This window comes from Natrix helvetica (genome assembly GCF_964273705.1).
Source record: "Natrix helvetica genome assembly, chromosome: 6".
Lineage (NCBI taxonomy): Eukaryota > Metazoa > Chordata > Lepidosauria > Squamata > Natricidae > Natrix > Natrix helvetica.
In genome coordinates, this window is record NC_138553.1 from 56,952 (window position 1) to 72,069 (window position 15,118).

The 15,118-nt window shown below is 50.7% G+C and overlaps 3 protein-coding genes across 7 annotated transcripts in view; 1 reads left to right on the top strand and 2 right to left on the bottom strand.

The window, feature by feature from the left end:
- Window positions 1-364: 364 nt before the first annotated feature.
- On the bottom strand, window positions 365-6,994 carry ADM2 (adrenomedullin 2). Its single transcript, XM_081958193.1, has 2 exons — window positions 6,458-6,994; window positions 365-1,154 (listed from the first exon to the last, which is right to left on the bottom strand). The coding sequence occupies exons 1-2, from the start codon at window positions 6,610-6,612 to the stop codon at window positions 800-802; spliced, it is 510 nt and encodes a 169-aa protein (XP_081814319.1). The 5' UTR covers window positions 6,613-6,994; the 3' UTR covers window positions 365-799.
- A 2,504-nt stretch (window positions 6,995-9,498) lies between these two features.
- Window positions 9,499-12,577, bottom strand: LOC309394700 (uncharacterized protein). The gene is made up of 2 exons (XM_081958192.1): window positions 11,704-12,577; window positions 9,499-10,997 (listed from the first exon to the last, which is right to left on the bottom strand). Exon 1 carries the CDS (start codon window positions 12,309-12,311, stop codon window positions 11,748-11,750), a length of 564 nt encoding a protein of 187 aa, XP_081814318.1. The 5' UTR covers window positions 12,312-12,577; the 3' UTR covers window positions 9,499-10,997; window positions 11,704-11,747.
- SBF1 (SET binding factor 1) overlaps window positions 12,424-15,118 on the top strand; it is a 75,405-nt gene continuing 72,710 nt past the window's right edge. For all 5 annotated transcript variants that reach the window (XM_081958172.1, XM_081958174.1, XM_081958175.1 and 2 more), the window contains exon 1: window positions 12,424-12,644. In XM_081958172.1, the coding sequence (XP_081814298.1) occupies window positions 12,590-12,644 (55 nt within the window). In that variant the 5' untranslated portion in view covers window positions 12,424-12,589. The remainder of the gene's footprint in view (window positions 12,645-15,118) is intronic.

Consider the following 15,118-nt stretch of genomic DNA (forward strand, 5'->3'; position numbering starts at 1 on the left):
GTTATTTTGCTGGGGCAGTTCTACACAATTCTACCTTCACGTGGCAGTTGGGAGAAAAAGCTGCATACTGAGTGACCCAAAGAACAGCTCTGGGTTTGAAACACACCCTGCATTAACGCTCATCCATATCACTGGGGAGGGTGGGGAGCCTGGTGAATTCAAGTGAGGAACCAAGGCCAGGGAGAAGGGGCTGAGGAGGTGTACACCCTCCCTTGCAAGCCAGCCAGTCTCCCTTTCTCAGCACAGCTGCACACTTATGTGTGTTACCTAGGCAACAGCAGCAGCACCCCCGCATGAGCCATTCCGAGAGTGAGGGATGCCTCCTTTTTGACATTACAGTCCCAAACTTTGGTGCACGCAGAGATAAAATCCATGCTTAGATTGTTTTATTAGTTTTCAGAATGTGTGCAAGGAAGAGATTCATTCACTGAAAGCCAAAGCTGGTTCTCCTTTTATGATGCTACCAGTGTTAATATGGAATTATGCCATCTGTTGCTAAACCTTCATCTCCCTCTTGCCAGTGTGAAGGATGAAGTGAGGCTATTGTACAGCCACACCCAGTGCACCTCCTGAGGTGACAACTGGGACTCCTGCTGCTCAGGCCCCTCCAGCAGCAGCCCCCGCCCCATGTTGGCTTTATTTCAAAGCCCATGTCCCAACCCACCCACCAGGAGAACGTCCTACATGTAGCTCCAGCAGGAAGACCAGTGGGTGGCATGGCAGGTGTCGAGGAGGAGAGGCTGGAAATGTTCAGGGCAAGGAGCAGGTTCCTTTCCGGTCCTGGCATTACTCTCTGCCTTCAGCCATAGCTATGGGGACTATGGAGACTGATGGGAGAGGAATCCTGGCGTCCCAACTGGCCCTTCAGCTGCCAAAGGCGGTGGCTGAGGTTTTGCACTTGGCAAGTACCCAAAGCACAACCCACACGCATTAGTTGAGCAGCGCGGCGCTTTCGACGAAGGGCTGGCATCAGTGCAGGCCAAGGCAGAGGGCCATAGCCAAACCGCAGTGGGTCCAGTCTGGGCTTGAGGAGCTCTCTGAGGGGGAGCAGGCTATCTGCCATCTCAGTCTGCTTCTGAGCCAGCCAAGACAGACTGTTCTTCGATAGCCTCTTGGGAAGCCAGGTAGAACGGTGGTTTGAGTCCCAAGGTTTCCTGTAAAAAAGGAAGAGGAGACACTTAGAGGGACCCTGGATGGGCAAGAAGGAAAGAAGAGTTGGAGGCGGCGAGATGCTGGGCTCAGGTGCTTCTGGGTGAGAAAGGGGGAATGTTCTTTCCCCATCCTAGAACTTGATAGACTGAGTTTGAAAGGTTGGAGAATCCATGGGTATAGATCAGGCTATCCATAATATGGTTAGTCTGGGGGATACAACATGATATGTGCTGACCACAAGGTGTTTTGTGAGTTGTGTGAATTCTGCCTATATATTGGGATTATTTTTCATGGCAATTTATACCCCCCCCCCCCAAATCAATGTCAATTGCCACAGGCAGGCATTAGCTGAAGTCAAGCAGCATTATAAAAAAAAGGTTCATTTGTCATACCACCCCTGAAGTGTGAGGTGGTGGATCTAACATTGCTACCAATACACTTCAGGTTTCCTGAGGCTGGTGTGTGTTGGAGAAAAGCTGCCAAAATCTTTGATTGAGCCCCTCTGACTTGGTGTTAGTTGCTGCCCCTCCACCCAGGTGCCCCAATTAACGTATCTTGGCACTTCAGCTCCTTTTGTCTATTTTGGCCTCTCAGTTTTTCATGAGATTTCTAAAGATGAAGCTGAAATGGGAACATCTGCCCTTTCCATTAGCCAAGGCTGATCAGGAAGTTCTTGCAAATATAAAAGCCGAAAGAAGAAAATAAAGCGTCTTGGATAGAGCTGTACTCTGATGCTTCTGCTGCTGCCCAACCGAGGGAAGCTGACCCTGACCTGTCCTCTGTAGGGAAGAATGGGGAAATCATCTGGCAGATCCTTTGGGATCAGCACCCAGAAAGTCTGCCTTCCTTTGGGAACAGCTGGGCAAATCACTGTCATCCTTGCCCTCCAGGGGAAAGAGAAGAACACTGCAATGAACTGCATGGCTCCCCAGGAGGTGAGGCCAACATGGCTTCCTTCTGGTGGGCTTGCAGGAGCAGCTCAGCAACCAGTCTCTGCCACAGCCTCTACAGGGACCAAGAAGCTAAGATTGATGTTTCTAGGCTGCATTTTCAGGTGGATATAGCTGTGGCTCTGCCTCTCTCTCAAAAGTCCCCCCCCCCTCCTCTGTTGCTGAGAATCTGGAGAAATTGCTTTTCCACACAGATAGAGAATAGTATACTTTTCCATGCATGGAATCTGAATCCCAATCTAGAAAAAAATAAACAGCAGAATTGAAATGGAAAACAAGATTCTACAGCCATTTGAAACCAATTTAAAGTGTAAACACTGACTTTTCACCTGCTCTTTTTTTCCTTTCTTTCAAGGTGGGGGGCAGAGTCCCTTCTTCCCCATCCTCAGTGGCCAGAGCAGTGCTAATGGGGAGGCAAACACTGTCCTTAAGCCACATCCAGGAGAAGCCAGGAGGAGGGAGCTCTCCAGGAAAACCAGTTGCTCCCTTCAAGCCCCACATGAAGGCCGGCACCGGGTTTGCCACTCAATCCCTTTCAGGCTTCAAGGCAGCCGGCTGAAGTGCCTTCCTTCCAGGGCAGTAAGGGCGGGGGGGGGGGAGTGGAAAGGGAGGAAAGGAGGTGGAAGATGGAAAGGGGAGGCCAAGGTGAGAAAAAAGTGAGGTCAACGACAGAATTCCTGGCAGGGAGCCTGGGCTGCGGAAGAAATGGGAGAGCCTGGGAGATGGCCAGAGGGCAAAGTGAGGAGGGAGGAGCACGTGCAGAGAGGAAAGAAGCTACCTGCCACAGGACACGTACACTGGTAGCCACCCAAAAAGAGTGTGCACCAACATTAGCTGCATCACAGGCGTGAGCCTGCACACCCAAGCCAGCTTACACAGAAGCTTTTCATAGTCAGCACCATTTCGGATAGCTCACCAAAAGCTAGGGTGGGGCTAGCAGAGTTGAAGTGGGGTTGTGACTTGTGTGACTCTGTTAAAGCAGACAATGCCTGGCTTCCAAGACCGTGCTGAGGGCGAGGAAGGAACACGGGGTGTGCCCTCTTGTGCATCTCATGCTGCATCCACTCACAGAAAGCTCCTTCCTTGTGCCTTTCCTTGCATCGCTCCCCCTGTCCCAGCCAAGCCCTTCTGCTGGGAGTCAAAAAGGACATCAAAACAATTCACAAGCATCTCCTCTTTCCCATTCAGATGCATCTTTCAGGGAACCACAGGATGGCTGGAAAAAAACTCCCTGAGAAATGACACCCCTCCAATTCAATGCCTGATGCTATCGAACAATGTGCCCAGCAATTCCTTGGCTTTGACCTGACCATAATGTCCTCTGTTAGCAACCCCATCCCTTCCTGCCAGAGCCCCCCTGCAGTAGATGGAGTGACCTGCAGGCTTTAGGGAAGCCAGGGAAGCTCCTGGAAGCCTTTCCAGCTGTCTTGGTGAAAATGCTCACTGAGGTGGGTGGAGAGCACAGTGAGCTCTGTGGTGGGATACCACATTCGGGTTTGATTTAGACAGTGCAGGGCCAGGTTTCAGTCCTGGGAGCTGGAAGCCTCTCCCACAGCCTAGCCGATGCCACAGAGCTGGTAGGGAGAAAGGGGGGTGGAGGGACGGCCTCTCAAAATAATTTGTGGAATACATTGTCGTGATGCTTAATTGTTAATGTGTAAATAGCAAGATCTTTGCAGAACCATAATCGCTAACCAAACTCAGGCTTTTGTTTGCATCCTTTTCCATTTGCTGCTAAGGAGGAACTGTAGATTTGTCTTAAGGAGGAGAGCCATGGCAAAAATCAGAAGGCGTCTGGAGCGCTGCTCTATGTTGACTAGCCTAGGTCTTTAGGCAGAAAAGATCTTGCCAGGCCTCTCCTGATTCTTTGGCCAGAGGGTGGCCAAAGTCTTGCTCGTAGTGCCATTGCTGGATTCTTTTGACAATTGGATTACAGGGCATTTAGTTGGATTCTAACCAGGGAAGAGATCAGAGGCAAAGTCCTTGCTGCGCTTCTCCATGCGCTCCAATTCAACTCAAGAAAGTTGCTTGCCCTGCCCTGACTCATGAGAAGCAGAAGCCGGCTCCAGCAAGCCTGGTCTTGCACGCACCGCTTCCTCTGTGGACCTGCAAAGTGCAATGTGCCACTCTTAATGTGAGAAAGAGCAGATACACTACAGTTCAGCTCCTGTTCAATCATAGATGGCAGCAGTGAGGGCTTTAGGAATCCTACAACCTGTAGCAAAAGAAGATGTGGCCTTTCTTACAAGTCCAGCTTCCTGTGCTACCCAACAGAAGAGGCACCAGCCCTGTCTGTCCTCAGGGTTGGCTGAATTGAGGAGGGAATGGCTGACCCCCTGCTGTCCAAGTACCACTACTGGTGCCTCTTGAGTGCTTGGCTGAAAAACATTTGTTCAGGTTCACTTCCCTGCAGCAATCTAAGTGTCAGGGGAGTGGAACCAGACATGCACTCCTCATCCAATCTCTGTAAGCTACAAATATGCCTCCAAATTGCCCAAGGACTCCTGGGATGGAACCCAATGTTTGCATGGAGCCCCTTGAAAGGAAAGAGGATTCTGTGCCCTTGATGCCACTCATTGATGGCAGTCTTTGATCTTGATCCTGCAATCAGTATGGCAGCGAGGAACGCAGAACAGATAAATTGTGCAGATCGAGGAGGTCTCCCATAGACTCCCTGGTTCCATCCTTGCTACTAAAACGATGATCTCTTCTTGTCTTCCTTCTTCTCCAAGGGAAGACCCTCTTGTCCTGCCAAGGCCGAGGAACCAGGGGCCCTGGGGGTTGGCAACCACACCTTGTTTGATAACAGTTGCACATGTTGAGTTATGCGCAGCCCAACAAGACATGGAGTCTATTTACAAGACTGCCCTGTATCATCCTTCTCCCTCTAGATTAGAAGCATTCTCAGGGTACAGAAAGAACAGCTCTCTATCCATATGAGAAAATCAAATGGTTTGTTAACTTAAATAGGGCACCAACTTTTATGGGAGAGGGAGGACTAAAATAAAAAAGGAAACAATTTCTTTGCTAGGAAAGATAAAAAATGCAGCCACAAGATACCTTCAAGAATTGGTGAGGAGGCCCCTGGGTGGAGGCCAACAAGGAGGGGTGAATGGAGAGGCCCACTTTCTCCCCCCTTGCACCGCCCCCACGTTCTGTCCCAACACGGACAGAGGGAAAAACCCCTTCTGCCGAGGGTCCCAGCTGTGCCTTCCCTCTCAGGCTGGGCTGGAAGGTCCCTCATCAGTCACCTGTGCCCACTTGAGAACATGAATGGGTGGGGGAGGGGGTTGCCGGCTGGCTGGCTGACACACTGGGGCTCTTCCCAATAGACCTGTCTTGCCTTTCCAGCTTTCAAATGGCAAAGAACAGATTTCTTAGGAGACTTCCAGTTTCAATAGCTGATTCATTTTGTAATGATATTGCATCATTGGTGGCAGAAATGCTATGTGGTTCTAATGGTTTCAGGGTGATTCTTAGGACTTGTTTCTATGCCAATTTTTTTTCTAGATGCTCTTAGTGAGCTGGCCTCCACTGCAGATGAACAGCTTAAAGGACAAACGTCCAAATGTGAAAGAACATGGAATTCAATATTAGATTTAGGTCATGCTTTGAGGGTCGAAAGATGGACAGCGGCCCTACTATGCACATTTCCCCTAAAGCCAATCAAGTGGGTTTACTCCAAGTTAAGAGTGGATTCCAGCTTTCTTAATTTGCTGAGATTTCGAAGGGCTCCAGGAAGCTTAACAAGGTCCTGGGTCATGGCCAGAATACACAAGGCAGCTCTGGAACTCAGTAAGTCCAACTGGCAAGCGTCCATTATTCAACCCCTCCCATCCACACCTGGGACTGTTCACTGTCCCTCAGCAGGCACCCAGCATCTGCACAGGGCAGTGGGGGGCAGAGAGGGAAAAAGAAGTGTAACCACCACTGAGGTTCCTCAAGGAAGTCTTGAAGCAACAGACCCTTTGTGAAGAAAGCAGCTCAGCTGGATTCCAGGGCTCGGGTACTAACCCATAAAAAGGTTAAAAAAAAAAAAGCTTGTAACTCCAAGGAACTGTCCTCGGGGTTTGCTTCTCTAGGGGAAAATTCTGTTCATGGCAGCCGTGGAACCAGCGGCCAAGAGGAAGCGCTGGCGAAGCATCCACGTCTGGCAGCAGTGGGAAAGGGGCAAGAGAGCAGGCGTATGTGTGCCTGGGGGGGTGTCTTTCTTCCCGGTACCGCTGAGTCCCGTCCGAGACTGCTCCGCTCCCTTCCACGCTGCCCGGGAAAGGGCCGCAGGAGGGACGGAGCCCTTCTAGGGAGGGCCCCCGAAGGTTCCCGGGGCCGCGTGGAGATGCAGCCAGCGAGCTTACCTGGCCAACGAGAACCGCGCACCGCGCCTGGACTGTACAGGCGGGCAACACGACCGGAGTTCGGCGCCGACCAGATAGAGGAAGAGCAGGAGCAGCAGGGGCAGGAGGCGGTGGCGGCTGATGCAACTCTGCCCAGCCGGCAACTGGCGCTTCATGGCGGCAGAAGACGAGACGGACTCCGGAGAGATGCTCGGGAACGGCGACGGAGCCCGCGCTGCCCACTCCCCGGGACCACTTCCAGATTCGAGGTGGGATTGAGCCGCCGCTCTTCGAGTCTCTCGCGGGGTTAGTTGCCCGTCTCTGCCGTCCTACCCGGCCGGCCCCGGGTTAAATACCTCTCCCTCCCGGTTCCTTCCCCGACGGGGCGGGGCGCCCGGCCCCCACTGACGCCGCGGCTCTGCTCGTCCCGCCCCGGCCTCGCCAGTCGCATCCTTCGGAGATGGCTGGACAGGAGGTGCGGGGCCCGCACGGGCGGCCCCTCGGAGGGAAGGCGCTCCCTTTAGCGCGGCTTTTGCACCGGGAAGCGAAAGCCAGGTGGGCGCGGCTCTCGGCCCGTGGCTCCACCGCTGCCCGGGTCGCGCCTGCCGTCGGCCTCGCGCTCCCATCCCGCAACAAGTCCAGGCTTGTGGTTGCGCCGCCCGGCAGAAGCTCTACTCCGGGACGGGCCACTGCGCGCCGCCTCGCCTCTGCTCCAAGCCCTCAGCTCTTCCGCGGCGCGGCTGCTTGGGGAGCATCCGGAGCGTCTCTGGTAGCCCCCAGCGGGATGTTGAAGGGCTGGCCGGAGACGACCAGCTCCCGCGTCGGGATGACAGCTCGTCCGTGGCTTAAAGAGGCCGATGGCTCTGGCGCAGCTGCAGGGCATTCGTGAAAGAGGGAACTCCCTCGGACAACCCGAACTCCACAGTATTAGGCCGAATTTCCACGTCCTATTTGAAGATGGGAAGACAAGTCATTTGCTAGCCTGAAGGGCTGCCTTTGATCTCAAGATAAATGTCAAGGGGCATTTCAGGTGGCAAAGAAAACCTGCAGCCGAAAAAACTGCTACCTGTCTAGTTGTTCAAAAAATCATCTTCAAAGTCTGTGAAGCAGAGCATCATCTCCAAATCCAGGCAAAAGTGCTCACAGCTCCTCCCTTAACTCCAGGCAAATAACTTTCACGGCCAGGTTGCCCATTTGTTTCAGACTTCCATTCCAGCCTCCTTTGGCGATCAGAAACAGGTTTACTGCTGATATGCAATTAGTTCAAGAGCTGGCCTTCATTTTTTCTCATTCCAGGTTTCTCCAGGCTACAAAACCATGAAATCCATTTACTTGCCTCTTCAGTGTTGATTTAAGAATTACAGGCTCATCTTTATTTAACATGTTCTCAGAGCAGTTAACAAGATCATAATTTAGCCGTAAACAGTACAATAAAGTGAATCAATTGGCAAGGAAACAGGACATTTCAAGCACACAAGTCAGAGCAACACTCATTAGCCTCTGATCCAAACACTATGCTGAATGGGAAGGACGTTTGGCCAGTCTCGAGGGTGGCACAAATCACCTGAAGTGCACAACCGAACAATGGCATCACCTCCGGGGATACAGTCGTGTAAAACACAGCCACCAGTGCCTTAATGAACAAACTACATTTAAGAAAAAGCATAGCACTGCCTCATGTAAACTCAAACAGATTTACATGAACCGCCTGACCCAACATTCAAAGGGGGCATCACTCCTAAGATTGACAAAGTTAAACACAAAGGGGAATGTTCTGACCTAATTAGTTAAGGAGAAGGATGTTCAGTTTAAACTCTCCCACAAGCTGTGGAATTTCTGCAACAGTTCACTTTTGTGGCTAGGTGTGAGGTACTGATCTATCATCCATCCATCCATCCACTTATAGGCTGCCCAACTGCATAAGAATCTGGACGGCTGTAACATTAAAAGCAGGAAAAAATAACACAATGAGAATACAGATTAAACATATCCAGAAAAAGAAGGATACAGGTTGTTTTTGTGAACAAGGGAGACTTTTATGACTAGGCCTTACAGATCTACATCCCTGTAGTCATGTGATCACAGTTCAGGCACTTAAAGGTAAAGGTTCCCTTCACACATATGTGCCAGTCGTTCCCAACTCTTGGTAAGTGGCAATCATAGACTTTACTGCAATTATGACAGTTTCAGCATTCCAAGGACCTATAAGCACCTGCACAGAGGCTTACAATTTCCAAGATATTTATAAAATTTGTATTAGCAAGCCATCAAACCACCTCCACCAGTTGGCTCAGGTAGTTGAGGATCCGCTGAGGAGCAGCCTATCCAATTCCTTAAAGGTTACAGGGCCAAAAGAATCCCAAATAATGTAGTATGACGGTCAGCCACGTTCTGTTGGTGGGCCAAAGTGGCCCAGAGGCAACCCCACTGGGGAGCTCTTAACCACAGGAGAACCATCTGAATAAGGACAACAATACAACACTGGACAACAATATAATGAAGCAAGAAGAGAGAACTGTTTCACGTGCTTTATCACCGCAGAGTGATAGCTCTTGTGCTTGAGCACATTCTGTTATTCTCTGGCTGCTTCCACTGCTTCGTCTCTCCAGTCCTGTGCAAACCAAGGGGACACCCTGATTTTAACAAGGGCCTGAGAGACCTCCTCTTATTAGTAATGAAATAGGCCCTCAATCAATCAATTTGTCCAATTTCCTTGTTAAAGAAATCCCAAGTTACTTGCCAGGGGCCGGAGCAGACCATTTGAAAGCTCCACTGAGGTAACAATGGCGGTCAATGCATGCAAACCAGGAAGTGTTCTGACTGTGGCAAAAACAAGATACTAATATTTTTCATATCCAAATCAAATAACAACTTTTCTACCATGTGACCCTTCCATAGGGATTGGATCAAAATGCTCAATTATTCATTAAATTTATATGCCACTTACTATCCAAATTCCCTAGATGGCAAGGGAAAAGTTAATGGCTTCCAAAAAAGAAATGAACTCCTAGATTCAACCAGTTTTTGCTTCTACTGAATGGAAGCTTCAGTGCTACGTTTGTAGCATAAGCCTCATTATTATCTTGGGGGTTGCAAAAAGGGAAGTATAAACCAAAGGAGGAAAATAATACAGAATCAAACAGAAAAAATACAACAGGATAGCTACTTTGTTTGGAAAATGTTAACTTCTGATTAGTGCCATGGAGGACACTAACCACAGAAAGGCTTTAGCAATTGTTTGGGAGGCAAATGAAATGGTTGCTAAGAAAAAGGTGCCTGTTTTGCTGATAGTTGTGGGAGATAAAGAGAATATTTTATTGAAAAGCTTAAGGTCCCACAAAAATCATGTGATTCAACTTTACAAAGCTATAATCAGGAACATTTGGTGGCAAAATCATTATTCCATGCAAAGCAATTCCAATTTCGTAAGCAGAAATAGAAAGGAATACAATAAAATAGCAGAGTTTTTGGCAGCTGCTGCACACTGCTGGCTCATATTTAAATGGTTGTCCACTAGGACTCCAAGATCCCTCTCACAGTTACTACTATTGAGCAAGGTACCACCAATACTGTACCTGTGCATTTCATTTTTCTTGCCTGAATGTAGAACCTGACTCTTTTCACGATTGAATTTCATTTTATTAGATAGTGCCCAATGTTCATGTCTGTCAAGATCCTTCTGTATCTTAAGCCTGTCTTCTGGAGTGTTGGCTATTCCTGCCAGCTTGGTGTCATCTGCAAATTTGATGAGTTCCCCATTTATTCCCTCATCCAAATCATTGATGAAGATGTTGAAGAGTACTGGGCCTAAAACAGAGCCTTGGGGTACTCCACTGCATACTTCCCTCCATGTAGATGCAGTTCCATTGAGGACTACACGTTGAGTGTGGTTGGTCAGTCAGTTACAAATCCATCTGGTGGTGATGCTATCTAACCCACATTCTTCTACTTTATCTAGTAGTAGGTCATGGTCTATCTTATCAAATGCCTTACTGAAGTCCAAGTAAATTATATCGACGGCATTCCTCTGGTCCACTAATTTTGTCACTTTGTCAAAGAATGCAGTAAGATTAGTCTAGCATGATCTGTTTTTGACAAACCCATGTTGGCTTTTGGCTATTACTTTGTTTACTTCTAGGTGTTTGCTAATTCGTTGCTTGATTATTTTTTCTAGAAACTTTCCTGGTATTGAGGTCAGGCTGATAGGTCTGTAGTTTCCTGGATCTGTTTTTTTTCTCCTTTTTTGAAGATGGGAACCACATCAGCTCTTTTCCAGTTCTCTGGCAGTTCCCGGTGCTCCAGGATCTCTGAAAGATATAGTTCAGTGGTTCTGAGAGTTAAAGGGCCACTACCTTAGTCCTCTTTGTCTCTCTGACTCCCCTCTTGTAGCCAGCAGCTCCAATCACCAGCTGCTAAGGGAAGAATTTGATAACGAAAATGGAAGTGGATGACAAACCTGAAACTCTTATACATCAGCCTAAAGAAGTGAAGAGATTGGCAATGTGGTTCTTTTCAGCAGCATCTGCAAGATCCTGTTGCGTTCATCAGAACGAAACTCTACCTGTGGTTATATATGTGAGTGAGACATAAAAACACTAGCAGTGCTCTGCTGGATCAGGCTCCCGGCCTGTCCACTCCATCCCTCTGCTCTCTCAGAGGCCGGTCTATTGCCCACAGCCTCCCAGCAAGTTGCCTCCAGAGGCAACCCACCAGGATCCAGAGGAGGCCCCCACAAAAAGGACCCGTTAGTGATGCCACGAGGCTGCTTTTGTTAACCTGATCCTCCTCTTCCCCCCTGTGGACTCCACTGGCTATCAGCTATTTTTCACCATGAATTTCAGCAGCATCTCTGAGCTAGCTACTTTCAACAAAAGCTGTCGAAAATACAATTTAAAAGACTAGAGAGAAGGGATACTGTAAAATGTAATAACCCGGAAGGCTACAATTTGTCAAACCTGAGAAGTGGCATTACTGGACAAAACAGTATAAGAAGCTTTCACAGAAGCCATGAAAATGGTGTTAAGATTTGGTGCCCACGTTAAAACCTCCCCTTACCAGAAAAGTCAGCTTGTGATGCTGCACAAATAGGTATCGGCACTGTTGTGGCCCCTATTATGAAAGAGCAACCGGTGCCCAGGGCTTTTGCACCCCATACCCGCAGGGCTGCAACAGGACTCAATTTTCCAATTCAGGATAGAGCTGGAAGGGATCCTGGAGGTCTTCTAACCCAACCCTCCCCCCCTCGCTCGAGCAGGAGACCCCAGTACCCCTTCAGACAGGCGGCCGTCCAGCACCTCCAGGGGTGGAGCCCCTACAGCTTCTGGAGGCCAGCTGGCTCCACTGGCTCATGGTCCTCACTCTTGGGAAGCTTCTCACTCCGGGACCCGTGTTCCACAGCCACTCTTCGCTCTCCTCCTCGAAGGGATCCTGCTCCAGCTCCGGGGTTCCTTCCCGGGCGGAGGGCCGGTGGCAAAAGGGCGCCGAAGAGGAGGCGGGCGGCTTCGGGCTCCTCCTGGGCCAGGCAGCGGAGACGTACGGGGAGCAGCCTCGCACGACCCCACCAGGCAGCGCAGGAAAGCAGCCCGGCAATCGAGGGCCCCGCTTCTCTCCTTGGGGAGGCCGAGGGGCTCCGGGCGGAGAGGACCGAGCGGGGCCGCGCAAATCGCCCCTCCCGCCCCGCCTCCAGCCCGGGGCTCCCCGCCCCCACAACACCGGCAGGCAGCTCCGGAGGTGGGGGGGAAGGAGGAGGGGGCGGTGCCTGGGCCGGAAACACCCCTGGGGAGGAGGGCCCGTGCCGCGGAGGGCGGGCGGAAGCGCCTCGGCGAAGGGCCCCCGCCACCTCCGCGCGGACACGGGAAGGGAAGGCCCCTTGCATCCGGCCACCAATCCGGCCGCGCTTTCTTCGAGGACCTGCTCTCCATTGGCTGGATCCTGGAGCTGCGCCTGCGCCCTGCGCTCGTTCTGGGCAGGCTGGCCTCCCGCCGCTCGGGCAAGATGGCGTCGGCGTCGGAGGCGGCCGGGGGTGAAGGGGCGGTGGCGGGAGCGACAGTGGCGGCGCCTGGACGGCGATGATCCGCAAGGCGGCCGCCGCCTCCTCCTTCTCCTCCTCCACCTCCTCCGGCGGTGGCGGCGGCTCCGCGGAGCTTCTCCGGCATGGCGCGTCTCGCCGACTACTTCGTGGTGGTCGCCTTCGGCCCGGGCAAGCGCGGTGAGCGACCGGGCGGGCTGGCGAGCTGGGCGGGCGCATCACGCTCTGGGCTGGGCCCGCGGAGGCTCCTCTCCGAGTAACGGGCAGCCGGGGCTCCGGGGAAGAGGAGCCGCCCCGAGCCTCTTGCGCTTCCCGGGTGCCGGAGGCTCCGCTCGCTCTGCGCGGCAGCCGGTCCCGCGGAGGCTCCTGACGGCGCTGCCCGGAAGGCCTCCAGGGCTGGGCTTTCGCACCGGGGGACGCTCGGCGGGCGCTGCTACGAAGAGGCGCTGGTCGCCGCCCGATCGCAGTGAGAGCTCCCGGGGAGGGCCGCGAGCATCCAGGCCGCAGAGCATCTCTCGCCGCCGAGCGGGGGCTGGGCCGCTGTTCCTCGGCAGCCGGAAGGCGTCGGTGGGCCGGCGCGCCGGCGGCGGCCCGGGGAAATAAGCTTCGGTCTCCGGTGGCGGAGGGGCTCTGGGCCCTCGCGGGACGCCGTGGGCTGGAAGGGCCCGGTGGGGAGGGGAGGATGATGGGCGGAAGGTCTGAGCGAGCTCTCCCCCGCCGGTTCTCCCGCTTGGCGCGCGACGTTCTTCCCGGGGCTCCCCGGGTGGCCTTTCCGGGCGGAGCAGGTTTCGGTCCTTTCGCGATGAGCAGAACAGAAAAAAACGGTGGCGGAAGTGGGCCGTTCATATCAACAGGGACCGGGGAGGACAGGAAAGCCGTGCCTGCCCTCGCCCTGCCTCGGCCCACCAGCAAGGGGGGCAAGCGCGGAGCGGTTTTCAGGCGTTTCGTCTTTTCAGGCGCGCTTCAAATGATCCCGAGGGCTGCTATTTAATCCCCATCTAGCTGCTGCCCAACCAGCAGCAGCGTCTGACAGGCTGCGCTTGTGGACGGGAAGCCACTGAGCGCTTCGGGCAAAGATGTTCTGTTAACCACAAAAGCGGGAGGAAATGAGGCAACCCGAGAAAATTCAGTTTATTAGCAATCAGATTTAATATAGCAGAAGGTTGGAAAACTGCAGCACAACTTTTCTTGGATAGATAGTATTTAAAAGTGTGGGGAATAACATTGACTGAAATACAGCAGCAAAAAGCCTTTATTCATACAGAGTCTCTGTATTTTAGCCCTACCAAGAAAGCTGTCCCCAAAAGTTCTGTTTCTGCAATTGTCTTTATAGAAAAAAAATTGTGGATACTTCTTAAAATTAAAAATTGAGTTGTGTTTTCCCAAATTAGCCATGTTGTACTTTTATGTACTTTCTGTTGCTATTTAAATAAGAAGCATTTGGGGTTTTGATTTTGTTCATTTTTTCTATGTATTTAAAAAAATAATTAAAAACACAGACTAGTGAGAAAGACATTAGAATTAGGTAAAATATTCTCTTTGTCAAACCCAAGTGGTGTGTTAAGGCCCTAAGAACTTTCAGTTCACTCCTTCTGCTGGCTAATAGACCAGTCAGGTAAACCCTTTATCACTGAAGGGAGAAACAGGCGTGGAAAACCAAGGAAAATCTTCGAAAGACCTAAAAAGGTGCCCCCACTCTCCAAGGTGTGCTAAAGGACACCAAGGGGCAGATAGCAACAGGGCTAAAGGTGATCAGGTGAGGATGGAAGCAGCTGGGCCAGCTCTAGAAATTTCAGTAAATTTCTGAGAAAAGTCATATTCTTGAGTTTTTTCTGCCATAGACTTGATGGTACATAATCATTTGGAAATTAAAGTGGTTGGAGTTGAATCAATGATTATCAGCTGCTATGTATATGTATGTATGTGTATGTATGTATGTATGTATGTATGTATGTATGTATGTATGTATGTGTATGTATATGCTGGTCTTTTTTTTTATTGAAAAAGTTTTATACAAACACATTTCCCCCCCTTTTACCCCCCCACCATATAATGTAAATCACATACAAATACTATACCCCCTCCCCTCCCCCCAACTTAAAAAAAAATTCTCATTCAAATATTGTACCAAATACTGTACCCCCTCCCCTCCCCCCCGTCTTAAGGTAAATTATTCATTCAGATATTGTACCCCCTCACCTCCCAACAATCATAATATAAGTTTCTCTTAGAGTAGCAATAGCCCATTAATCCCATCTTCTAAGTTAATTGAACATATATAAATCATGATATAAATTTCTCTTAAAGTAACAATATCTCATTAATCCCATCTTCTAGGTTAATTAGGCATATATATTACCCCACCCTCCACCCTAACCCTCCCCCACCTCCCACTCAAACCCACCCCCCTGACTTCCGCTATACACCACTCTAACAATTCCAAGCATCCCATGTATTATTTACTCTGATCATCTATCAGTCTAAACATTCTTACCTAAAGGCTACATAGTACTTCCTAGTCTGGTATTTATTCTGTATGTAATCAATCCATTTTACCCATTCCTGTGTATAATTCTCCTGCTTCTGAGCTTTTAGGAAAGCTGAAATTTTTGCCATTTCGGCGAACCCCGCCACTTTCTGAATCCATTGATCAA

Bases quoted from the DNA above. Each gene is read 5' to 3' on its own strand.
- ADM2 (XM_081958193.1), bottom strand. From the start codon at position 6,612: ATGAAGCGCCAGTTGCCGGCTGGGCAGAGTTGCATCAGCCGCCACCGC. The intron at 1,155-6,457 runs GTAAGCTCGCTG...CCTTTTTTACAG, and splicing joins GCGCGGTTCTCGTTGGCCAG to GAAACCTTGGGACTCAAACC.
- LOC309394700 (XM_081958192.1), bottom strand. From the start codon at position 12,311: ATGCAAGGGGCCTTCCCTTCCCGTGTCCGCGCGGAGGTGGCGGGGGCC.